We start from the raw sequence: 24,968 nt of genomic DNA, 5'->3' as shown, positions 1-24,968 counted from the left end.
TCCTTACTTCAGAATACATAACTGGTAGTCGAACAAATCTACCATGGCAAATCCAAACCAGGACAGTGGAAGGCCTGGAGGCAGCCAAGGGAGACCCCCAAAGCTGCTTGGTCCCAGCATCCTCTCTGGTCACTGCTGGCTGTCAGCATGGTGGCTGGCACGGGCCACCTTGGTCAGACCGGGCTCAGGTACAACTTCCTTTTCCTTCTTCATTCCCCTCTGGTACCAGAGGGGCATGCCATGGAGGGTGTAGCCCTGGCAGGTTGTGAGGATGTCAGCAGAGCCACCTGTGACATCAGCAGTTACTTCATGGGCTGGACTTCCAGGTGTAAGCAGACGGCTCCCAGCCTTCAGAGGGAAGAACCCCAAAGCTTCAGGAACAGAAATCCCGTCACACTCTCTTGGGGACCTGGTCACTGTATAAAACACCATGTAAATATTGCTGTATTCTAATACACGTTTTGTTTTCATTACTAAACACGTTCATGTTTCTGAAATAGAGGCAGCCCTTGGATTTTTTTGTTTTTAACAGACCATGACATGGCCCAAGGCACCCTAGCATGGGGAAAATATGACGAGCTTTCTATGTCTTTAATAATACTACATTAAGCTTTCAAAAGCTAGTGGCAAAAATGTGTAAACATGTGGCATGTGTATTACTACACCCTCTCCTATTTTGGAAGTTGTTGTTGTTGTTGTTGTTTTTTAAAAAACAAAGGTTAAGGGACTCACGGTTTATGTAGATCAACAAACCCTAAAAGTAAATTCAGCTGTTACATCTTAGTGAACTTATTTTTCAATATTATTGTCATTTGTGTTTTAAAATTTAGTAAAGTTACAATGTAATATTATTTTCAACATAGGAAACAAAAGTGTTGTCTATGGACAAATTATTACGAGGATGCAGAGAAGTAAACTCCTTTATTTGTTTAAAATCTTTGTTTTTTTTTTTTTTTCTAATAGGCTAGAATTAAGATGAGAAAAATTAACTTTTAGCTCTTGAGAGTTATTAAAGAATTAGTTTATTTTGTGAGTGCTAAGTCAAAGCAAATGAGGGACAGGATGGCAGATCTGGAGTCTGGAGAGGGGCACCATTGAACTCATGCACATTGAGGACTAACTTGGGCCAGGCCCAGAGCTGGGCATTTTGCTTCATAATTTCTGTTTTGATTTGACAGAAGCTGTCAGAAACTGCAAGGAAGGAAATATTCCCTGGGTTTTCCTCAGGCCAGTCCAGTGCATACTGGAACCAGGGCGCACAGAACCAAATGAGGTGGTTCCTTCCCCACACAGCCCTGTCAAGCTCAGCTGTGAAGAGGCAAGACTGTTGCCCCCCTGAGTCCCTGCTAGAGAGGGAGGGCAGTGGAGGATGGAGACAGGGCAGAGGTGGGTTTAGGACACTGACCCTGCTGCATTCATCACAGACATGCCTTGTTTTTTGAGTGCATCGTGTACCAGATGCCTTGACCACATTAGTTTATATACTACTCATTGCACCTGGAAAGTAGGTAGTCCCATTCCCCTTTACAGGTGAGGAATGTGAGCTGCAGAGGGACAGCTGGGGAGTATCAGATCCAGGATTTCAACCCAAGCCCCTCCCGCTTAGCGCCCAGGCTCTTTCCCAAGGCACTACCCTAAATTTCAGCTCAAGCCGGGGACTTTGAGTTTGGCTCTGGCTGGTGAGAACACCAAGCAATAAAAAGTGTAAATTGCCAGTCATGAGTGGTTTCATTCAGAAGGGGACAGATCCCTAAATTTTCTTACGGTCTGCTTCACCAGGAGTGAATGGGTGCATCCTCCTGCGGAGCCCCAAGCCTCCTCCCCGCGGCCCAGAGCCCTGACCTGTCCTCTGCTCTGTGAGGCCTTCCTGCATCTCTCCTGGAAAAATTGTCTCTTCCTCTGCGTGGCTTATAAGATTTCTCATTTCTGCGCAGTGCCTGTTGCACTATAACCTCCACCTCTGAATCTCCCTCTATGTTTTAAGTCACTTGCAAACAAGAACTGGGTTTTCCCCTTTCTTAGATCTTCCCAGTACTCCTTGTGAGGGCTCTGGGCCTGTTTTTTGTCTGTTAACTGGGATGACCGTTCCTAGGTAGGTTGCTGTCAAAGGCCTGGTATGTTGGTACATTTGAGTGTCGGTCAGCGTTAGTTTCCTTCTACGTGAGGACACACCGAGTGAGCCCAGGCCCCTACTTACGTAAAAGGGGAAGGATTTATCTGAAAACGTATTGTCACTTTTTTTCAAGGGGATGTCGGGGTTTCTGTTAAGTTTTTCTCATTTCTTTAGCCAAGCTGAAGTGTTCTGCCTTGACGGGGAGTAGAAGGTGGACTGTGTGACTGGTGGGGGCCCCCTCGGCTCAGGAAGAGTGCAGGAGGGGATGGGGAGTCAGCTGGAAAAGTGGCCTGTGTTTTTGCTGAGGCTGGACAGTTAGGGCCTCCTGTGTTGGGCCAAGCTCACCGCCTGACTTCTGTTTGTTGTGCTTTTTGTGTTCTTTATCTGAAAGAAGCCTCTCAGACTGTTAACTTCAGGCCCCTCCAAACCAGTACCTGCCCTGTGGTACGGGTTTTGTCCAGCCAGTGGGAAGCTGTGCGTGGAGGACAAAGGGAAGCCTTCTCGAGGTCAGGGATGTCCGCAGCTATTTCCGGTGCTTGTCTTTAGGCTGAGGTGATGTAATTGCTCTCTGGAAATCATGCACTTGCAGTAAAAGTTCTGGTTATAAAAGTTCTGCAATAAAAACTCCCACCACAGTTTTGTATCTGGTTGTTCAAGGCGACTGGGGGCTAAAGGAGGGGCCCAAGAGGTTCTTGAACGTAGGAAGAGATGCAGGGCGGCTGCACTTCCTTAGCCACACCGCACAGTCCCTTCAGATCCCTGCCCTGTCACCTGTCACAGCACAGCAGGCCTAACATTGGATTCCCTCAATCCAGTCAAGACAGCCTGGATACATCAAGGAATCGCCCGTCCTCCAAATCTGGGGGCCGCGATATAAAACTGAGAGGAGTTAACCTGGAGAATTGTGGTGTTAGGGCGCATACGAAGATGGTGTGTTTCTTCATGGGCTGTCAACAGGTTGGGCTGCTTGACTTCAGAGCATGGTGGACATTGGAAGTGCAGATTAGCAGAGGATAAAATGCCAGGCCAAGGCTGGAGACATCCATAGGAGCAGGCATGAGCGTTGTGAGGTCTGCAGACTGTCCCTTGGGACCCCCAGAGACAGGTTGTGGAGGGGACAGAACTTCTGGAGTGGAATAGCCTCAAATAAAAAGTCTTCTCTTTCTGTCTCCATCCTTTTCTCCCTCTATTCTCTCTCCCTCCTCACCTCCTCTTGTGCTCTTTGTCTCTGTCTCTCTTTTTCCAAAGGTAACTGAGGTTCAGGTGGTAAACCCAAGCGACATGTGCCACAGCATGTGCCCTGGCCTAGTCCAGCCTACTGTTTACCAGTGGCCCTTCGTCAGGGTTCTGTGTTCTGAAATTTCTTTTCTTTTTCTTTCTTTTTTAAACAGGGCCTTGATCTGTCACCCAGGCTAGGGTGGAGTGGTGCCATCTCTGCACACTTCAGCCTTCACCTCTTGGACCCAAGCAATTCTCCACCTCAGCCACCAGAATAGTTGCGGCTACAGGCACACACCAACACGCCCGGCTAGTTTTTGTATTTTTCGTAGAGAGGGGGTTTTGTTGCGTTGTCCAGGCTGGTCTTGAACTCCTAAGCTCAAGTGATTTGCCCGCCTAGGCCTCCCAGCGTGCTGGGATTACAAGCATGAGTCACTGCGCCCGGCCTTTTCAGAACTCCTGATGCTGGTGGTATTTGGGAAGTGGGCGAGCCCAATGCCAGGTCTGGCCTTGCCAGGCAGGGCTGTGCCCAAGGGTGGGTGGCCACAGGTCTAACAGTGGACGAGAAGTGCCCGGAGGCCACACGGCTGCTCAGCAGTGCCTGTCAGAGCCGCTCAGCTCATGTTTCGCCAGCCCAGGGATCCTCTGGGAGGCCCAGTCTCTATTTTGAGAAACGGTTCACGATGAGGTGATCAAGTATCATATTTTCAACAGAGAATTAAAGGTACCCAACACTTAGCTCTTAGCTCAGAAAACACCAGTATCAAAACAGGCCGGCTCTGGGCCTCTGTGCATATTTTCACATCTCCTTCTTTTCTATTTTTCTTACTGGACAGTATCTTTCAGTATAGAATAATACCATCCTAAGTAAAATACTTTTGCCATTTATTTTAAGCAGTGAAACTTCTACTTATTAATAGAGGCAGAAATAATATTGTAAGGTGATTACATTTGAGGTAATAAATACTACAGTCTGCTTGTTTTTATAGCAAATATGCACAAGTTTGTTAGCCGGATTGCAGTGAAGTAGTCAAAAACAAGGACTGGAAATCAGGCACTCTCCATTAGACACTGGCGTGTGCGCATCCTACAGACGTCCGTTTCCCTGAACTGTGGTGTCGTGTGAGTCTGTGGCCCCAAGTGAAGGGAGTTGGGTTCATTTTCCTGAGAAATTCTCACAGCTCTGTTGAGTTCCAATCAGTTACGGGCTGTGTGGAGAGCGGGCTAGTCAGATTTCACTGCTTTTCAGTTATTGACAAAAGTACATAGAAATGGATGGGGCTTATCAGCAGGCAGCAGAGATACCTTTCAGAGCACACAGCCTCCTGTCTCACGTCTCGCTCTGCAGTTTTTGTCTTAGGATTTCCACTTGGTTTGGTTCTCTTTTCCACACTTTGCTGGAAGGAACTCAATACAGCTCTGCTCCTTTCCCCCCCCCCGCCACTGAAGGAAAAAACAAACATTTTGAGTGGCTTGGTGAAAGCAAATCACTATCCTTAATATGTTCTTGCCTTCTAGGTCTGGCGTTTCTGTTCTTTTGACTTTTCTTGTCCCTTGCCGGTTCTGTGAGTAGAATCCAGAAGAAAACTGTCGGTTTTGCCATGGGTCTTCTGAGCTGAAGGCAGCGCTGATTTGGCCAGACTGTCTCTGCAGATGCTCATGGAAAACCAAGGTGTTTTCTGTCACTATACATAATTAGATGCCTGTTATGCCCCAAATACATGATGAAGCCATTGAATAATTTTTAAAATTATTATTTGTAAAAATTCATTCTGACATATTCAAGAGCTTAATGGCCTTAATGGCTGTTTGTATTTATTTTCTCTTACACCTCTTGTGGACTGTTTGTCATTTCCATGGTTATGTGTGGTCAAATTTACTCCTGGTCACTTGCATAATTATCTACGATTTAATGCCTTAATCATTAAACTCACACATAGCGTCTCTGGTACTTTTCATGTAATGTGGATGTTCATGGCCAAACAGCCCAGGAAGAAACTGAATAAATATTCAGGAGAAAGTCATAAAAATATCTGATTGCTCTTTCTTTTTTTTTCTTTTTTCTTTTCTTTTTTTTTTTTTTTTTTGTGATGGAGTCTCTCTGTCTTCCAGGCTGGAGTGCAATGGCACGATCTCAGCTCACTGCAACTTCTGCCTTTCAAGCAATTCTCCTGCCTCAGCCAGTTCAAGCAATTCTCCTGCCTCAGCCTCCCAAGTAGCTGGGACTACTTGGAGGCACCCGCCACCTCGCCCGGCTCATTTTTTGTGTATTTAGTAGAGGCGGGGTTTCACTGTGTTAGCTAGGTTGGTCTCAGTCTCCTGACCTTGTGATCCGCCCGCCTTGGCCTCCCAAAGTGCTGGGATTACAGGTGTGAGCCACCGTGCCTGGCCCTGATAGTTATTTCTTAAGAAAATAAGAATCCCCCTGCTAGCCAAATCTCAATGTGCACTGGTGTGAGCCTCTCCATGGCTCTGCTTTCTAGGTCATCAGTGTAGTTCCATTTCCGCCCCTTCTGGAGTCCATAGCCAGATGGGTTGTGGGAACTCTCAACTCTGCCCTCCCCTCATGGTGCCCCAGAAAAGGCAAAAGGAAGAGACTGATATTGTATGGTGATTCTCTGCTTTTCCTTTTTTATTATTTTCTTCTTTGTTTTTTGGGGGGATGAGGGGAGACTTCCATTTTTGACTAAGAAAATAATGATGACAAAGGTGACCATGTGTGGCGGTTTGTGGAATGGATTAGACTCAACAGATTATAGTCTTTCTCTCCTGATTCTCTATCCGGGAAGGTGTCTCGGCAGCCCATAGCACTCAGCTCTGCATCATCTACCAGAACGGTCCCATTTCTCAGAGGTTAGGAAGTTCAGCCTCTTCTGAATGACAGCGTCAATCCCACATCCAGCTAAAGTTCTCCCTGTCCCACCCTCCACCGCACTCAGGTCCGACCATGGCAGGATCCCAGGCCTGGGTGGCTGCTATCAGACTTGGGTCCCCTCCCCCTGGGGTGCTGCTTCCATGGCTGGGTGGGGATGAGGGGCAGGAGCTCTTCTTCGTGGTGGTCAGCATACCTTCTGGTGCTACAGGTCTGGTGCCACGTGCTCTTGTGGGGTTTATCTGAGGGTGTGTGGGGGTCCCACCCTTAGCTTCTGCCCTGTGAGCCCACAGCCTCTCCTGGCTCAGCCCACCCTGCACCCAGCCCTCTGGTTCAGGCTCCTTCTGAGTCCTTTTGGGTCACCTGATCCCTGCAGCAGCCACCTGCTTCCAGGCACCGCCTTCTGACCTCTCTGTCACATGCTGCTGTGGACAGCCCTGGCCAGCCACCCACTGGTCCTCCTTAGGACACAGGCATTTGTTTCAAGCTCCTGCACTTCCCTGATCCAAAGACTCACATCACAGTGCTCCCGAGCAGCTTCAGGCCTGCAGTTCTGCAGCTCCATGTCTGTGGCCCTTGACCCAACCCTGCATATGGCTCCCCAGGACCCTCTGTTTGGTTTGGTAGAGGATGGAGAGGCACCACATGAGAGGAGGAGGCCACTGTGATGTCCTTACTAGACAGACCTGCTGGCCATGGAGACACTTCTTCTTTTTGCCGATCTTTCATCTTCTCTTTAGCATGTTAGACGGGGAAGGGAAGCACACTGGGGTTTCCTCTGCACTAGAGCAAATAGGTAAGAACAGATGGGTTTGATTTGACACTGGGTTACAATAGTTACACTAACTGAAGGTTTAGATCCCAGCCACTGTGGCACAGGTTTTGCAAGAATGAAATCACTTAATTTTTGCCTAATCCTGTGGAGAAGGTGTGGTTATCCCATTATACAGATGAAGAAATACAGCCCAAAGGAAGTTAAATACATTGTGTTACTTCACTCGCTAGTCAGTGGAGGTGCTGAGATTTGAACCCAGGCAGTGTTAACGCCTCTTCCAGTCACTTCCCTAAGGTCCTCTCTCCCATAGTACCCCTTTGATCTCCACCGCCATTATGGGACACTTCTAGAGTCAAGTCTTGTGTGTCTTCCTCTTTTGTGACTTTACTCCATTTATTCACTCCCTGAAGACTGGTGAGGGTTGATGGAGACAGGATGGCAGGAGATCTGCCCCACATGCAGAAACACCAGGGTTCAAGTAACCATGGTGTGGGCGATGAGGGGTGTGGGGAAACAGCCTTGAAGTCCAAGGCAGATCAGACAGAGGAGTTTGGGCTTGACCCAGTGGGCAGTGGGACCACTAAAGTATTTGCATTAGGAAGAATGGCCAGATGGACCATCCTTGAGGAATATTCATCTTCAGTGTGTGGAAATAGGACTAGAGAAGGGGAGGCAGGTGATGCAGGAGATTCCTTCGGAGTCCACTGTGAGAGTCTAGGGGAGAGAAGACAACACCCTGAGTAACAGTGGAGCAGAGATGGTAGGAAGGGGTCAGCAGGAAGTCAGATAGAATCCCATGTGCAGGGAAAGGAGCAACAGTGGAGCAGGAGCAGGGGAAAGAAGGGGCTGGGTTTGAGTCTTGGCAGAGCTGGAATCAACTTGGCAGTCTTTGGCCTCAGGAGGAAGAAGAGACAGAGATGACAATGAGGTAGAAACCTTGGCACATAATGAAGCCATGACTGAAATGGAGAGGCAGGAGAGGCAGGAGAGGCAGTGGTGCCCCGGAGAGCTCTTCACTGGGTGTTGTTAGGCCTGGAAACCAGCAGACTGGTGCAGTCTCCTCAGGTTGTGGCAGCGAAATGGCAGTGTGCTGCTTGTGTGGTGTCCACGTAGGAGAGAAGCTTGGAGGAGGTGTGTGTATGATGGGGCCAGCCAGCGGCACACTCCTTGCTTCTCAGGGCTGTGCTGGCCTGGCCATGCCTCCTCTCTGGTGGGGGAGGGAGGTCAATCAGAACTCTGGGGGCTGCCAGTCAGGGACACGATTAAATTCAGGTGGTACTGCAGCCTGTACAGATAAGGCAGCAGGGGCTAAAGGTGGGGGTGTGATTTGGAGCCATGGTCAGATCCCTCCATCCCCAAACCTGCTGTGCCCTTGTTGGGACCTTTGGGCCCTTGCTGGGACCTTCAGGCCCTTGCTTGGACAGGAGCTGAGAGCCTGTCAAGCTCAGGACATATCCACCTGCACACGTTGAGCAGTTTGGCCATATCTTTGTAGTCCTGGGACAGTGGTGTTTGGTAGGAACCAAATACGGCTTTCAAGCTTGACAATCCACGCTGCCACATAGAGACTGGCTGCAAGAAAGCAATGAGCTTCTGGTTGCATAGTTTTAGGGGAGAAGAGAAGAAAAAAATCAGAACTCCTTTAGGAAAAGAGTGTACTAAATCATGCCTGAGAGGTGGCAAGAAGAATTGCTTTATACAAATTCAACAAATGCTGAGGTTGGTCAGCTAAGATACAGAGCTGTCATGTCTCTCTGGGAATAATTAGGCTTTCTCCTGAAGGGATCACCTGGGCTAACTGCCCTGGAAAACTGCTAGAAGGTGGTGGACGAATGCACCTTGGGAAAAGGAAGCAAGGTTGCTGCCAGGCATCCCGATGAAAGGCGAGCTCTGCCCTTCCTCCCTCACAACTCTTGCGGTCTCATTTTCATTTTCCAGGCTTGGAGGGTTTGTGAACAAGTAAACCAAGACAATTCACTCGCTGTCTTTCTGCAAAATGACTTGAGATTTCCGTTGCCGGGAGTATAGGCGCCGGCACCGCAGGCTTGCTTGGGAAAAGCTGCATCAGGTGACACATTTATGAATAAGTCACTAGCTGGATTGGATCAGATGCCTCTGCTAGTTCTCAGGGCACTGCTTCATTCTGCACTCCTCTTCCAGGGAAGCCCAAGGAGCGGTTTCTGTCTGTTAGCTCCTGGAATGGCATTGGCTGTGCGGTAGAAAGCCCTTTGTACTCCTTTTAGGGGGCAAAGCAAACCCACTCCAGGCGAGAGGGCAGGGGACAGCTTGAGATGTGTGCAAACATTGCCTGGTGGTTTGGGAATCAGTAAGTTTTCTCTGATCTGTTCCATTTCAGTTGTTAAGAATGTTCAAACTTCACTGTAAACTAGCACTGCTTTTTTTTTTTTTTGAAGGAGATACCCTTTTTCTATGATATTGAACAATGTAGTAACTCTTGTTTTTATCTGAAACTTGGAGCAGGGGTTGCTCTGCTCAGCATGAGCATGGAGTATTTGCTGATAGTTAAGTGATCCTCACCGACAGGCTCTTTCTTCACTTGCTGGTAGTTGAGTAATAGCTGTGGGACTGGGCTCTCAAGTGTTCCTCTTTGAATATTTACTTGATGTGTTGTGAGATACCAGTGTTCCCATATCTACAGGCCCTGAAGTTTAGTTTGGTGAGTGTTATGGATATGATTTGTTATTATGTCTTAGAGAATCCTATCTAGAAAGCTAACCTTTTTATGTTGAATTACTGAAAGCTTCCCCCACCCCCGGGTCAAAACTGTGAAATTCTATTGTGTAGGATTTCTTAGGCAGTTATGAATGCATTTGCTGCATAAATGAGCTTTTATTAGGCATTTTAAGGAGCCAACTTCTACTCTACCCTTGCAGAGACAAGAGGCTTGCTTCTTTTCTTTTTTTTTTTTTTAATAGAAAGAGTAAGCATGCTAATAATAATAGTAAAAAAAATTGTAATTACCACCAGTCATTGAGCTACCTGTGTCTCGGTGTCTTACCAGAAACTTTACAAGAGTCATCTCATTTAATCCTCACATAAACTCAGCTGATAAAAGCTGAAATCTCTCTCTGTTCAGCTCTTGGGGAAACTGAGGCCTATAGATTATAGGAGCTTATCTGGGGGAGAAGCACAGCCTGGCCACATCATGGCTGGATTTGACCTCATGTTTTTCCAGCTCTAGAGCATGTCACCAGGATGCAGTGGATGGTGTTGAGCTGTGGAGATTGTCCTGGGGCAGACTTTCAGCAGGCAGTGCCTTTGTGTGCCCTGAAATGTGGTGTTTTGATGGGTAAAGTCATTTCTCCCTGACTTTTTGCACCAGTGTGATATTTATTGTTTTTATGCCACAATTCTGTGTGATTGTTTCATACACACATATTTCAGCCCTTACTTATCTGGATCTTCTGTTGACTGTTTTTCTGGCTTTCCGTTTTGTTTTCAGGGGCCAAGAAAGTAGGGAAAACTTTGATGGGACTTTCCTCTGATAGCTCTTCTCCTCTATTAGAAGGAATTCTTGTCTTCACAGGAACATTGCCCTGAGCTTGGGAGGTGCCGAACTCCAAGAGAAGTTATTACATGGATTCTTAATCTGGAGTCCCTGGTCATCAGGATGGTTTACAGAAATAATGTACAAGGAAGAGGCTTAGGAGTCTGAGACTCAGGGGCATGTAGCAGTTTAAAAAGAGCAGGGTCTCTGCACAAGTCTAAGGAAGTCATCAGAGCTGGGACCTCGCCCAGCTCCTGCTGGGCATACCCATTGCAGGTGCTCCTGGCTGGTGGCAGGCAGGCTGGAATGCATCTTGCCTGGAAGAAGGTCCATGGCCTTCATCAGATACTCAAAGAAGTACCTGACCCTAAAGGTATTCAGGGATGCTCGAGACTGACCTGGGGCCTGTCGCAGCTCTACCACCTACCTCATGTCACGCCTGGGCACGTCCTTCCATCTCGCTTTGACTCCAGCTCTTCCTCTGTCTCCTGAGGCAGTTGAACACAGTCCCTATGAGTCCTTCTGAGCCTCGTGGAACCTTGAGCACTGAAGGAAGTTCTTGGAGGCCCAACTGAATTTACAGAGAAGGCTTGTCCAGATCCCACATCAGAGTAATGGGGGTGTCTCTGCAGTTATGTGCTGGAAACCTTCACTGCAGAATATTCTCTAACCTGACCCCTCTCATCAGCCAGCACTGCAGGACGCCAGCGTTCTAGTATGTGTCAAGGAGTCCAGACATCCTAACATCAGTCTGCCAGGAACCCTGGTGTCTTTTGTTTTCAGGAAGTAATTATGGATGGAGGCAGTGGTGCAAAATGTGTAGGTGGTGTCCTAGGCTCCGAAAGACCTGGGCTAGAATTCCAGTCTTTTCCAGCTGTGTGATTGTGAGAAGGTTACTTAACTGGTTGGGTCCTCAGCCACCCTGTCTGTAAAATGGGGAGAATACGCTTGTCATATGAAGTTGCCGGGGGTATTGAACATACACAGCGTGGCATGGTGGCTGGATCATGGCATGTTTAGAAAATGAGGGCTTAAATCAAATTAGTGTGGGACTCAGGGATGTGGAGCTGGTAGAGGATGCGAGGATTCCTCATTCCCCTCTGGTAACCAGTTCTGCAGGCTGCAGTAGCACTCAGTTGTTTTATGGGCATTTGTTTCTGGACATGTTTCTGACTTTTTATTATTGCTATGAAAGCTGGGCACTGACTCGGCAGCTGAATCCCAACTCACTCACTCACGCACTCGCGCACTCACGCACACAGTGGTGACCGAATTCCTTCCCTGGGCCCAGCACTTCACTTACCAGTGATGAACAAGAAAGTCATGGTTCCTCTTCCCTTGGTAGAGGGAAATCTACAACTGTGGCTGCAAATAAATAGCCAGACACAAAGCAGACACAGCTTGTAAACAGGTTGAAGCAAACATCCTATTGCTGCAGAATCTCATGGAAAGAGAATGGCAGCTCCCTTCTGCCTGCGGCATAAACAGACTCTGAGCCAGGAGAGCCGGGTGTGCCTGGTTTCTCTCTGAAATTCCGTTTAAGCACATGCGGGTTGCCAGCAGCCAGCCAGAGTAGCCAACATGGTAAACAGGCACCCATGCTGTAGGCGTGCCATTCAGGTCAGCTGGCCTCAGGATCACTGTGGATTTCCCAGTCCACTTTTCTCGGACAGTAAGAAATTGTTATACCTTCATGTCCACAGATGACATTTCCAGCTGGAAAGATAAAAGAAACCTAAAGCATAGTGCTTTTGAACTCGGGGTTCTAGGAAAGTACAGAGATGCGTGAATTTTCCCTTTTCAGCATGCGGTCCCTGTCTACCTTAGCCTGACCAGCCTGGCTGGGCAGTAGCTGTCACCTATAGACTTAGGTTTTAATTCAGCTACCTGGGCGCCACACCTGCGATTCACATTCACTGCACCATGTCACCTAAGATCCTCTGACTTTCAGTGAGTGGATTTCAAGCCTTCTGCTGCGTGTTGAAGAGCTCTCAGAATAAAAACCCAGCTGGGAGCTTCCAGCTGATGTGGGGATTAACAAGTGTCATCCTGAAACTTAGTAAATATGTGATGGTTTTAAGCTAACATCATTTGGAGCTATGGTTGATGACCTTGGAAATGGCAGAAATGTTTTCATATATATATATTTTCATTTTATAAACAGTTCCTGCCAGGGCACGTGCAGCTTTTTCAACCTGGAGGGATCAAAGGAAGCTTGAGTTGTGTGCGCTGTGATTCATTCCCTGCCGAGTCCCAAGGACTCACCCTGCCTCCTGCTGGAGGGGGTGAGAGGACAGAAAGCTGGATTACCCATCCTGTGTGCACTGCCAGCCAGGAGCACCTGCTATGGGTGTGCCCAGCAGGAGCTGGGCAAGTTCCCAGCTCTGATGGCCTCTTTAGACTTGTGCAGAAGCCCTGCTCTTTTTAAACTGCCACATGCACCTGAATCTCAGACTCAACCACATGGCATCTGCACAGATGTTTGAGAAAGGCATCCCCTGGTTGGTAAGCTAATGACTTTTCACAACCGAGTACAGATGCATAGGAGTCCCCGCGTAAATAGCAACCATTCTTTCCCAGGCTGAGCCACTCACAGACACAGGAAGCCAGGCGTTTTCTGTTTCGTGCTGTGACTGTGTTAGCTGGAGGATGGTGCTTGCGTTCAACAGAAGCCACACTGAAAGGCACAAAACAAACAATGGGGAACAAGCCTGGTCTAAGCCCGTGCAGGCCATCCACACGCACAGGCCATCCACACACACAGCCCACCCATATGCACAGTCCACCCACACGCACAGGCCACCCACACGCACAGCCCACCCACACGCACAGGCCACTCACACGCACACAGTCCACCCACATGCACAGGTTGCCCACATGCACAGCCCACCCACATGCACAGGCCATCCACACGCACAGCCCACTCACACGCACAGGCCACCCGCACCCACAGGCCATCCACACACACAGCCCACCCATACGCATAGTCCACCCACACACACAGGCCACTCACACGCACAGCCCACCCACATGCACATAGTCCACCCACACGCACAGGTTGCCCACATGCACAGCCCACCCACACACACACAGCCCACCCACACACACAGCCCGCCCACACGCACAGCCCGCCCACACGCACAGGCCACCCACAGGCACAGCCCACCCACACGCACAGACCATCCACATGCAGGCGGATCACCTGTGGTCAGGAGTAGCCTGACCAACATGGTGAAACCCCATCTCTACTAAAAATACCAAATTAGCCGGGTGTGGTGGCACATTCCTGTAATCCCAGCTACTTGGGAGGCTGACTGAGTCAGGAGAATCACTTGAACCTGGGAGGCGGAGGTTACAGTGGGCCAAGATTGTTCCATTGCAGTCCAACCTGGGCAATACAATGAGATTCCATCTCAGAAAAGAAAAAATAATAAAATAAAAATCCCAAACACCCTGGAGTGCTGTCTGGCAGGTGTCCCTAGCCCGGGCATGCTGTTTTAGTATCTTCTCCTGTGATGTGCAGTACAGCATTTTCTTTCTTTTTTCTTTTTCCCTTTGGGGACTTCTCCTCCTGCCCCAGGCTTTGTCTCTTTTTCTCATATCTGAAATGTCTGCTCACCTTTAAGACTGTTCAAGGCCTCCTTGGCTAGGGTGTTAGGGTAGACACCCCACTAATGCGGTCTACACAGATATTTTCTCCCTCAGAAAGCTTGGCTCTTTGAAACATTTCTTATTCTGCAATCTCTTTTTCATTCCTATCTCAGGCTTTTGTAAGTCTGCAGTGTTTCTTGTAGGCAGGAACTATGTATAATTTTCAGCCGTGTCAATATCATCATCATCAATAAGCATTTTTAAGCACAGTCATACATAGCTTAATGATGGGGTGCACACTGAGAAATGTATCCTTAAGCGATTTCATCGTTGTGTGAACATCACAGAATGTACCCAACACAAACCTACATGGTACATACAGCCTACTACACACCTAGCTGTATGCTATAGCTTATTGTTTCCCGGCTGCAAACCTTTGCAGCATGTTACTGTGCTGAACACTGTAGGCAACTGTAACACAGTAGCAAGCATTTGTATGTCTCAGCATATCTCACCATAGAAAAGGTATTACGGTCTTATGGGACCACCTTTGTATATGTGATCCTTCAGTGACTGAAGCACTGTTATGTGGTAGATGACTGCACCCACAAATATGAACTACATCATGCTACATATTGAAAATACAAATGGCCTTGCTGCCTTCTAGAGTTGTTAAATAATAATAGAGTTGGTATTCAGATTTAACTGGTCCATGATAGGACCTGGGCATGTTTTAAGCTTCCCAAGTGCTTCCAGCCACAGTGCGGCCAATGTATATATCACTGATTCAGCTATGTGTGTGCCCAGGCCTGGAGCACCCAGAAATGGGTTCTCCAATGACATTGTTTTGAGCCATATCTTTGAGAACAGAACAAGTGAGGCAGAGAGTACAGTGAGGCCAAGACGGTTGGGGATTGGTTGGGCAACAAGAGTGAAACTCCATCTCAAAAAAAAAAAAAAAAAAGAAAAGGAAAGAAAATGGCATTGTGGATCATGTCTTAATTCTGCAGTCCATGGATCCAGTTTTACAAATGCATGAGGAAAGAACAGAATGCCCATTCTAAAAGTAAACAGCTTCTGGAAACTGGAGCTGTAGGCCAATTGCCAGAAGAGTGGAGGACATTGAAGAATGGTTCAGGTTGAGGGCTGGTGGAGATCTTCAGACTCTCTGGAAGTTTGGGTGTGCGTTTACAGCCCTACAGGGCACAGATGTGTGATGTCACTGAGTGAACAGGTCCCGCAGTCAATAGGTCCGGATGGAAACACACAGCTGTTTTTTATTGTGAAGATGTCTAGGCTTCATCAAATGTTTTCTCCCAAAAGCAGGCCAAAATTCATTTTGTTAGTGTGACATATTCCAGTTTTTTAAATGTTGGCTAACTTTAATGTGTACACATGCACATGCAGGCACACACACATGCATGCACACACTAATGCACACAGCACTCTGCTGGGCAAACAAACTTCCCTGGGGCCCTTGCAGCCTGCTGGTTGCAGCTTAGGCCACAGCCAGTGGGCCCTGCCAGGCGTGTAAGCAGTGCATGCCCCGAGCAAAGTCCAGGCCTGAGAAGACAACAGTCCTTGCAGGCTGCTTCCAGTGACACTGTGGAGGGAAGGGTGGAGTGTGTACCACATGTGATTCACGTGACTCCACCTTTGTGTGTGCCATAGAGATGAGGGCTTGGACCAGGGTGGTGACACTGGACGTGGGGAGGGAGGTTGGATGAAATTCTATTACAAGGGTGCCTCTGAGTAGCTGGGGACAGATTATTTGTTGGGGATAAGTGCAGGCTGGCTATAGATTTGGAGCTGGGGCAGGATTTAATAGAGTGTTGCACGTGTCAACGAGCCCACCTGATTCATTGTGATCATTAATTCGTGTGATATGTCATCCCTGTGACAATTCAGAAGGGTCAGTCCAAACCCCGCTGCACCCACCCTCCCCTTGACCAGATCCTGTGAAAACAGGCTTGTGTACCTCCCCAACAGCTAGCACATTTCTAAGGTGTTTCTTTCTGGGAATGCTTCCTTTCAATAACCCTTTCTCTATTTTGTTTACTTTATTAGTTTTTACTTGTTTGGGGGACACTGATTTTAAAAAGGCCATAGCACTTGGAAGGCGCTCCTGAAGACAGACCTGAGTATGTATAAGAGTGAATTATTCCTAGGCAGGTAGGAACATTGCCACTCACTCCGTGCCTCTATGTTGTGGTTTTTAAGGAGGAAGATGAAGGCTCGTGCTCCCCCACCTCCTGGAAAGGCTGCCACTCTGCACGTGCACAGCGACCAGAAGCCCCCCCACGACGGGGCCCTTGGGTCACAGCAGAACTTGGTTCGCATGAAGGAGGCGCTGAGGGCCAGCACCGTGGATGTCACCGTGGTCCTGCCCAGTGGTCTGGAGAAGAGGAGCGTGCTCAATGGGAGGTGAGAGCCAGTGCTGTGGGAGGAGTCGCTGTACTTACTTTGCGAGTATAGCGGGGAGAATGGAAAGGCAGATATTGACGTATTGCGTTTTCTCCCTCATCGGGTCTGACCTCAGGGACCTCATGGATATAAATCAGGCCTAGTGACCACTTAGAGCAGCCTGGACTGTCTCACCTGGGGTGGGCTTATGCTAACTGGCCCAGCCATGATGGCTCATCAGATGCTTAGGAGAGCTGGGGCTCCAGGGCTCCCTCCTATGAGGAGGCAGACTCAGAAAGGAGGGCAGGTGCAATGGTGACCTACACCCCCGGGTGGGACAGCAGCCACAGTGTGTCTCAGGCATCCTCGGCTCTGAAGGCACCCACCCAGGAGGGCAGCCTCCTGAATTAGCCATTCCCACACCTACTTGCGGCAACCTGTGGCGGTGTGCGTACAACTGGCAATCAGCTTTCTAAAGTGAAAATATTTCAGGTTTAGATGAAGGAATAAACCAACCCAATCATGGATTTCCAATTTAAGGGCTTGAATTTGAGACCCTCAGTTCCCACATGCACTCTTCTCAGGACTGATCTGCCTGTGGCTGAGTGTCCCATGCCACTTCACTCACAAAAGGTGCAGCTGAAACATTGGCAAAGCCTCCTTCATCATAGCATTTCAAGTTTATGACCAATAGACTTGCACATTTTATGTTTGACATTGATCAAAATATATCATAATTTTGTTTGAATAGTTTTGTGCTATTCTTACCGATGCTTTTAGTGATAACCCAATGTATAATTAAAAACTAATGAAGTCACAGAAAAAAGTTAACTATAATTTATACATGTTTTTACTGTAGAGAAGTATGATAGAATGATTAATTACAACAACTTTAAGGCATACATGTATATTTGTGTAATTCTGATGCAGCAGTGAATTGAAGCAGCTTTTCTAAGAAAACAGGGAGAATAAGAAATGATATAAAATGGACTGGGCACGGTGGCCTGTAGTCCCATCACTTTGGGAGGCCGAGGCAGGCAGATCACTTGAGGTCAGAAGTGTGAGACCAACCTGGCCAAAATGGTGAAACCCTATCTCTACTAAAAATGCAGAATAATTAGCTAGGCATAGTGGTGCATGCCTGTAGTCCCAGCTACTCGGGAGGCTGAGGCAGGAGAATTGCTTGAACCCAGGAGACAGAGGTTGCAGTGAACCGAGATCGTGCCATTGCACTCCAGCCTGGGCAACAAGAGCGAAACTTAATCTCCAGGAAAAAAGAAATGATATAAAATGTTTTATTCTTATGAAGCAGTTTGCTTAAGTAATTTTAATGGATAATGGGGAAAATTAAATCACCCTGGGTGTTTTTATTCTCACAGATGCCTTTTAAAAAGTGATGTAAGCATTGTATTTTAAAATACCAGTATTTAGATTATAGTTGAAATTACCTAATCCTTTGCAACTATTTTGTTCCTTTTTCAAATTAACCATTTCATAATCAAAATTCCAGGTGATAGTTTAATTGGCAAAGGGGTACATACGTTTTTCAAAAGTATTTTATGAGATAAGTGAATAAAAATTTGGGGGGCATTGCTCGAGGCCTCGGAATATGCCTAGGATTGGAACTGTTGAGTCATGGGATACAGTATTGCAGCTGCACCAGGTGAGGCCAACCTGCTGTCCAGTGTGATGCCACTGGGCTAGAACCAGAGGTTGCTCCTCAGTGGGGGTCCTGTGGCTGTGGTCATAGCAGGAGGGCTCAGGCGCAATTAGCTATCTATAGTGGATCAAGGTGGGAGGTGCCTGGGCTCAAAGCCTGGTCTACCGGAAGCCACTGTCTCTTGCGGCAGTTCGATAGGCTTTCCTTCCAGGGTTCATAAACAGTGGAGTGACAGGAGGTTCTGTGAGTTTCTTTGTTTTATAAAGTAGTCGTAGGCCACGGTACACTTTTCCTATACAACTTTGTAACTTAAGAAATTAGTCACATTATTATAGTTTCAAAAGACACTTTAGCATATGCATGAAATTTTCTCAGTGAGTTATATTAGGGTTTACTCGCTGTTCTTATATTTTAGCCCAATTCCTAGGTACATATTTTGTTTAGAAAATGGCATTGTGGCCCAGGCGCAATAGTTCACACCTGTAATCCCAGCACTTTGGGAGACTGAGGTGGGCGGATCACCTGATGTCAGGAGTTTAAGATCAGCCTGGCCAACATGGCAAAACCCCGTCTCTACTAAAAATACAAAAAAATTAGCTGGATGTGGTGGCAGATAATCTGTAATCCCAGCTACTCGGGAGGCTGAGGCAGGGGAATCACTTGAACCCAGGCGGTGGAGATTGTGGTGAGCCGAGATCATGCCATTACACTACAGCCTGGGCAACAAGAGTGAAACTCCATCTCGGGGAAAAAAAAAAAAAAAAAGAAAGAAAGAAAAGGAAATAAAATGGCATTGTGGATCATGTCTTAATTCTGCAGTTCATGGATCCAGTTTTACAAATGCATGAGGAAAGAATAGAATGCCCATTCCAAAAGTAAAAATATTATTTTAAAAAAATGCTTTCATTTCTTTTATTTCCCTTATACAGTAGAGGTTGCCACCATGTAGTTTTGTAATGTAGTGACTGAGAATAGGTGCAGCCTTAGAGATGGAGTGTTAAAATAACGTTATATTTCTTAAGTAGTGAATTATTATCCCCTCTCATGGTTTCCTGAAGCATCAGTGAGTTATAGCAGCAGCTGTGAGCTGCCTCCAGTGGGTCTTTGGTGGGATGACTATTGTGGATGCAGCAGCTCCTTGCTTTGGGAATTGGTTTTATGTTATGCTCTTTAGTAATATAAGAGTGGGCTGCAGTTAAATTCCTGACCCTTACTTAAAATAGATCTACTTATTTTTTGTCATTGTGGTTTCTCTCTTCTGTCTTAAAAAGTGGGTTTAGTAAAGAACATGCCACCTTTTCATAGGGTAAGCAAGGAGTTCGTACTTTATAGTCAGCCCCTTAACTGTGTTATTCCCTGACATGAAATATTCTGCAAAGGAAACACATTAGTAATTGGATGCTGATAATCCCATTTGGAAAATCAGTGATTTTTTTTTTTTTTCAGCTTCCCTTGAATTTAGAAACATAAATAAAAGTTGCAGTCTGTTCTTACAGATTAAAACATGAGAATTGGTGCTCTGGGCCATTCACAGGGGGAAATGTTCTGGTCTACCATAAAGATGGTTTTACCAGCACCCCACACAGCTGCTAGACAGAGGCCACCATCACATCACTTTAATTGAGGCACAAGAAAAGAAAACATCTTTCAGTCAGGTGCAGTGGCTCATGCCTGTAAGCCCAGCACTTTGGGAGGCTGAGGTGGGCAGATCACCTGAGGTCAGGAGTTCGAGACCAGCCTGGCCAACCTGTCTCTACTAAAAGTAAAAAAAAATTAGCTGGGCGTGGTGGTGCTTGCCTGTAATCCCAGCTACTCAGGAAGTTGAGGCAGGAGAGTCACTTGAACCCAGGAGGCAGAGGTTGCAATGAGCCAAGATTGTGCCTGTGCACTCCGGCCTGGGCAAGAGTGAGACTCCGTCTAAAAAAAAAAAACAGAAAAGATCTTCGAAGAGCTCTTTACAAAAGGGTGTCAGGTATTTAGTGTGTTGGGCTGTATCGTTGTGATGTGGTCAGTGCCTTGCAGCCAAGCTGGTGTTCAAGGCCAAGGGCTGGGGCAGAAGAAGGCAAGCCTTCCTTTTGCAGAAGAGAGGAAATCTGCCTCATTTTCAGTCCTGTGATTCTGCCTCTACAGGGCATTACACCCCCTTTACAACAGACAAATTTAGACCTGTGCAGGGAGTTTTAGGTCCCTGTCCTTGTGAAACAGCAATAGGTGTTGGGCCTCCATGTTCCTTCTGTAGAGGACTCACCTGTTCTCAGGTGCATGGGAAGGGAGGCTGGGAGGGACCTTCAGCCCTCTCTGTCCTGTGAAAGTATTGATGGAGCACATGTGTGGTCTCCTGGAGGACTCTGAAGGGCTGTGGCCTTGGCCTTGCACTCTTAGGTATGAGGTCCTGGCCCTGGAGTCTGAAGGAAGTAACCTTTGAGAGGACAGCTTTGCCGCCATGCACTGTTGAGTAGGCCCCAAGAAGGCATTCCCTCTCCGGTTAGCGACAACCCGCATCTGTCCCTGAACTCACATCGTGAGAGCCCTCAAAGACTGGTAGCAGCTGCTTGGCCTCAGGAGGTGTTTAGGTTTGTGAGGGCTTGGCCAGCTCTCGGAGGTCTGACACCATCCTCCTCACTGTGGCTCTGGTGTTAGTCATGGGTTCCGTTTCTGGTGACGTGGCTTCTGATTTGCATCTGCGAGGTAGGCCCCTGCCCACCTCAGTTGGCAGGCCTGGGACCCAGGCCTCTCTGAAACTGCATCCTTACAGAGACCTCAGCCTCACACCTAGGGTCCTGCCTCTCTGGCCAACAGACTTCCCAGTTCTGGGCTTCCTCAGGTCACCTGTCTCCACATTGACCCTTTTTGTATTCTGCCGACGTGTTCCTTTGTGTAGGGCCTCGTTGGCATGAACTGCCTGTAGTGCAGCAGGCCACAAGCTTTTTGGCACCAGGGACTGGTTTTGTGGAAGACAGTTTTTCCACAGACCAGGCCAGGGATGGCTTTGGGATGATTCAAGCGCATTATGTGTATCATTAGGTTCTCATAAGGAGTGCATGCACAGTTCACAATAGGGTTGACACTCCTGTGAGAATCGAATGCCACTGTGGTCGCACAAGAGATGGAGTTCAGGGGGAAATGCTTCCTTCTTCACTGCTCACCTGTTGTGCGACCTGGCTTCTAACACACCATTGACCAGTCCTCGTCTGTGGTGGGGGGCTGGGGACCGCTGCTGTAGAAGACCCACATTAAGCCGTCAGACTGGACTCTCTCCCAGGGCTTGACTCTGTTACTCCAGAGTCTGCCTCATCCAGAGCTTAGGTCCCACACAAGAAACTAGGCCACTCTGGACCAGTTTAAGATTTGACAGTTCATGCAAATTAAGTTTGTTTTAACTTTGTGTTGGGAAGTAGCTACAGCTACCTTAAAGTGATTTGTAAACTTGGCACTGAGTGACCTGTTTACTTAACACGTATGTGCTAAGTGTGCGTGTCCTGGGTACTTAGAGTCTAGTAATTCTTAAAGTAGGGTTCCAGACCAGCAACAATGGCTTCACTTGAGAACTTGTTAGAAATGCAAATTCCCAGCCCTTCCCCAGACCCCCTGAGTAGAAATACTGGGGAGGAGCCCAGCAACCTGTGTTTCAGCAAGCCCTGAAGGTTCAGATTGCATATTAAAGTTGCAGTCCCCTGCTATGGTGCACGTCACTGGCTCTGCTAGATGTCAGGGATACTTGATGAGTATGCGGTCCTAAGAGCGAGCCCAAGGTCTCACTGGTGGGGTGGCATGAACAGGGGGACTATAGGAATGATTTGTGTCAGTGGCTCAAGAACGACCCTTGGCAGCCTCATCACAGAGTATTTTTCAGTCCATTTCCACACTGAATGGGGTCTGAGGATCTGGTAGGACAGCTGGCTTGTAATGTAGATAGAAGTCCACTCAATTAGAGAAGAGTAATTCATTAATTGGCCAGGGTGTGATGGAAATGGAAGTAGGACTTGGCCTCTCTGACATCCATGTGTGTTCCCCAAGCAATCTTTTGCTGTTGCCTGCTTTCTGAGGGACAGTGGCCCCTCTGCACTAGGACGGGTATTGGGACAGGCTGTCCGTTTCTCATCTAGGGCTCTGCTAAGATTTCAAAAAGAACCACCTACGAAAGAAAACCAGTTTTTTGTTTTTTTTTTTCTAATTGAAGTCACTGACTCAAACAAAAAAAATTTTTGACATCTGTACACATTTGGAAAATATTATTTTTAAAGAAGTATAATAATTATACTCACTTGTTAAGTTTAAAATCAGAGACCACAACAAATACAAAAAAAAAAAAAGTAACATTTACCTCTACCTTATGAGTACTTAAAAGGCATTTGGGGGAACAGAGGTAAGGAAGTTAGAGGTAAAAACGATGTTGAGGAGGAAGGGGAGAGAAACCTGAAAGGCCTGTTCTTATAACCCCCACTACCCCTGCTATCTTAATTTTATGGTAATCATTCCATTTTGTTACTGTCTTTTATCTTTCCATTGAACCTGGGATTTAACCTGAATATAGATAGATGAGAGAAAGAGGAGGAGAGGCAGAGAGAGAAGGAAAGAGATTGAGATTTTCTTGATGTCTGTGAAGTCAATGAAAATGGCAATCCTATGGGATCATCCCTGAGGCCAGGGAGAGCCATAGCCCTAGTCACTTTCCTAACATACCTGACTCTGTTTGATATTCTGAGAGGGTCTAACTGTCTTAGTTTTATTCTTTGTACAATCAGAGAAACTATTCTGCATTGTTTCAAAGATGCTGCTTTGAAAGGGTCTAATATCTTGGTATTTGCTGAGAGCAGGATGGCGTTTGGCAACATACAGACAGGTGATCCTTTGCCCTGCACTAGGCGAATGCCTTACTATGTAGAATCCAAAATAGAACAGGTGACAACAAATTAACTCATTTATTTAGCAAGCACTGACCTTGTGCCTACTACATGCCTGGCACTGTGCTTGGTGCCTTAAAAATGTTACTTCACGTAAAACTCTATCCACCCTGTGAGGTGGGCACTGTCATTCTGCTCTCGCCAGTAATAAAACTGAGGCACAAAGGATGCAGTCAACGCCACCCAGGTCAGAGAGGCAGTGAGCAGTGGTACCAGGATTCCATCCCAGGAAGGCTGCTCCGAGCGCCATCACTGCACCCAGTGCTGATGTGGGAAATCACGCCCAATCCCTAATCAAAGGGCAAAGCTGCAGATCAGGGTGGGGCTGCTCTATCAGAGGTAGTGAGGAGGGGAGGCCAGACCCAGGAGGTGGCAAGAATGTGTGAGTGGCTGGACAGCCTCTTCCACTTGCCCGTGGCCCAGTGGCCCAGTGACCTACTGAGGTCTTGTGGAGGGATGCACTTGTAACACCCAATTAGAGAATCATTAATCCTTTGTCCTCAGGAGATGAGAGGCAGGTCGGGATCTGATGAGCGTGTAAGGAAAACCCACAGGGAGTAGGCAGCAGCTCTGCTCCTCTGTCCATTGTTGGGCACTGCCGTTGTCCCAAGGGTGGCCTCTCTCTGGGTGAATTCTCCAGTACCATCAAAGGAGGCTTGAAAGAACTGGAGGACTGTTTGGAGTCTGGCATTTGAAAATGTCAGCCAGTAGCAACTTAAAGGGCGTGGTGCAGAGTACCAGAAACAGCATCCCCTCACACCTTGCTGGGCAAAGACATGCTCCAGAAAAGTGTGTAGTGGAAAAGTAGTCAATCAAGCTGCGTTTTACATGAGCCTGGGAAGGGTCACACGGAGTGTCAAACCCTGCAGGAAACGTCGTGAAACAAGTTCCTGCTATTGGACCCATGTCCTCACAGGGTCGAGCTTGTGTGTGTCCAGGTTTTTTATGCTGCCAAGTCAGATCTTCCTTAGAAAACTGTGTTTACCTGGCACAAATAGAGGCAGCCCCAGAGAGAGCAAAGCAGCAGCCAAAGCTGGAGCTCCTGGCAGCCCCCAAACCTCCCACTTTCATGTGGAAGACCCGCTGTCCTGGGTGCAGGTTCCAGCCCTGGGAAGGGATAGTGTCTGAGGTCTCCTCCAGGTTGAGAGGGTAACTGTGCCCTGCAAGTAACTGAAGCACATCTGATAACCCGTGTCTGTGGGGACTGGGTTTTATTATCATGTTCTTACAGTGTTTGGGGGCAGAGTTTTGCCTCCCCGCAATTTAAATTTGGGCAGGTGGGTTGTTGATGATCTACTCCCACCCTCAACTGCTGAAGGTGTCATGGCAGCTTTCACATGAGGAGCACTCGCCAGGCAGAGCTGCCTTCACGGGGTGGGGCATGGATGCAAAGGCCCACATGGTGGAGGACTGACCAGCAGATTGTGGAGATCCATTTAGCGCACAAGGTGGAGATTTGGGCACTCAACTATTTATTTGGCTGGAATTAATATGCTCCTCTGTGAGCACACCGCATACTGGCTTCTGTTGTGGCCAGGTGGGATTATTCTCTGTGCGGGGGAAAAGAGAATAATCTTTTAAAGATTTAGAGATAAATCTTTAAAAGATAAAGAGAATGGAGCCCCGGGACTGTCTATTCCCTTTCACCTCTCTAGGTGCTCCAAACCTGTCTCCAGTTATTGGACTAAAAGAACAGAGGATCACAGTAGTAGCATTTGTGCAATTTTTTGTGTTCTTTGACAACTGATTTGTATCTGTTTACTGGGTAGACACAGCCTCTTGGTGGGGATGAGAGGGAAAGCGAGTCAGGTCAGATGGAGTGAGAGTGGACCCCAGCTCCCCTGCCTCATGGAAACCCAGGGACCAGCTCCCCATCCTCAGACCACAAGAGGACTGGAGGACACTATGGGCGGTGCACGGTGTG

At 47.6% G+C, this 24,968-nt stretch overlaps 1 protein-coding gene across 3 annotated transcripts in view; it reads left to right on the top strand.

The window, feature by feature from the left end:
• COBL (cordon-bleu WH2 repeat protein) overlaps positions 1 to 24,968 on the top strand; it is a 303,066-nt gene that overhangs the window by 80,181 nt on the left and 197,917 nt on the right. For all 3 annotated transcript variants that reach the window (XM_023232060.2, XM_023232059.2, XM_023232062.2), the window contains exon 2: positions 16,298 to 16,501. In XM_023232060.2, the coding sequence (XP_023087828.1) occupies positions 16,298 to 16,501 (204 nt within the window). The remainder of the gene's footprint in view (positions 1 to 16,297; positions 16,502 to 24,968) is intronic.

The sequence above is a fragment of the Piliocolobus tephrosceles genome, chromosome 8, assembly GCF_002776525.5.
Source record: "Piliocolobus tephrosceles isolate RC106 chromosome 8, ASM277652v3, whole genome shotgun sequence".
Taxonomy (NCBI): domain Eukaryota; kingdom Metazoa; phylum Chordata; class Mammalia; order Primates; family Cercopithecidae; genus Piliocolobus; species Piliocolobus tephrosceles.
The sequence above is the reverse complement of the archived record's forward strand: the minus strand, read 5'-3'. Positions and strand labels throughout refer to the sequence as shown.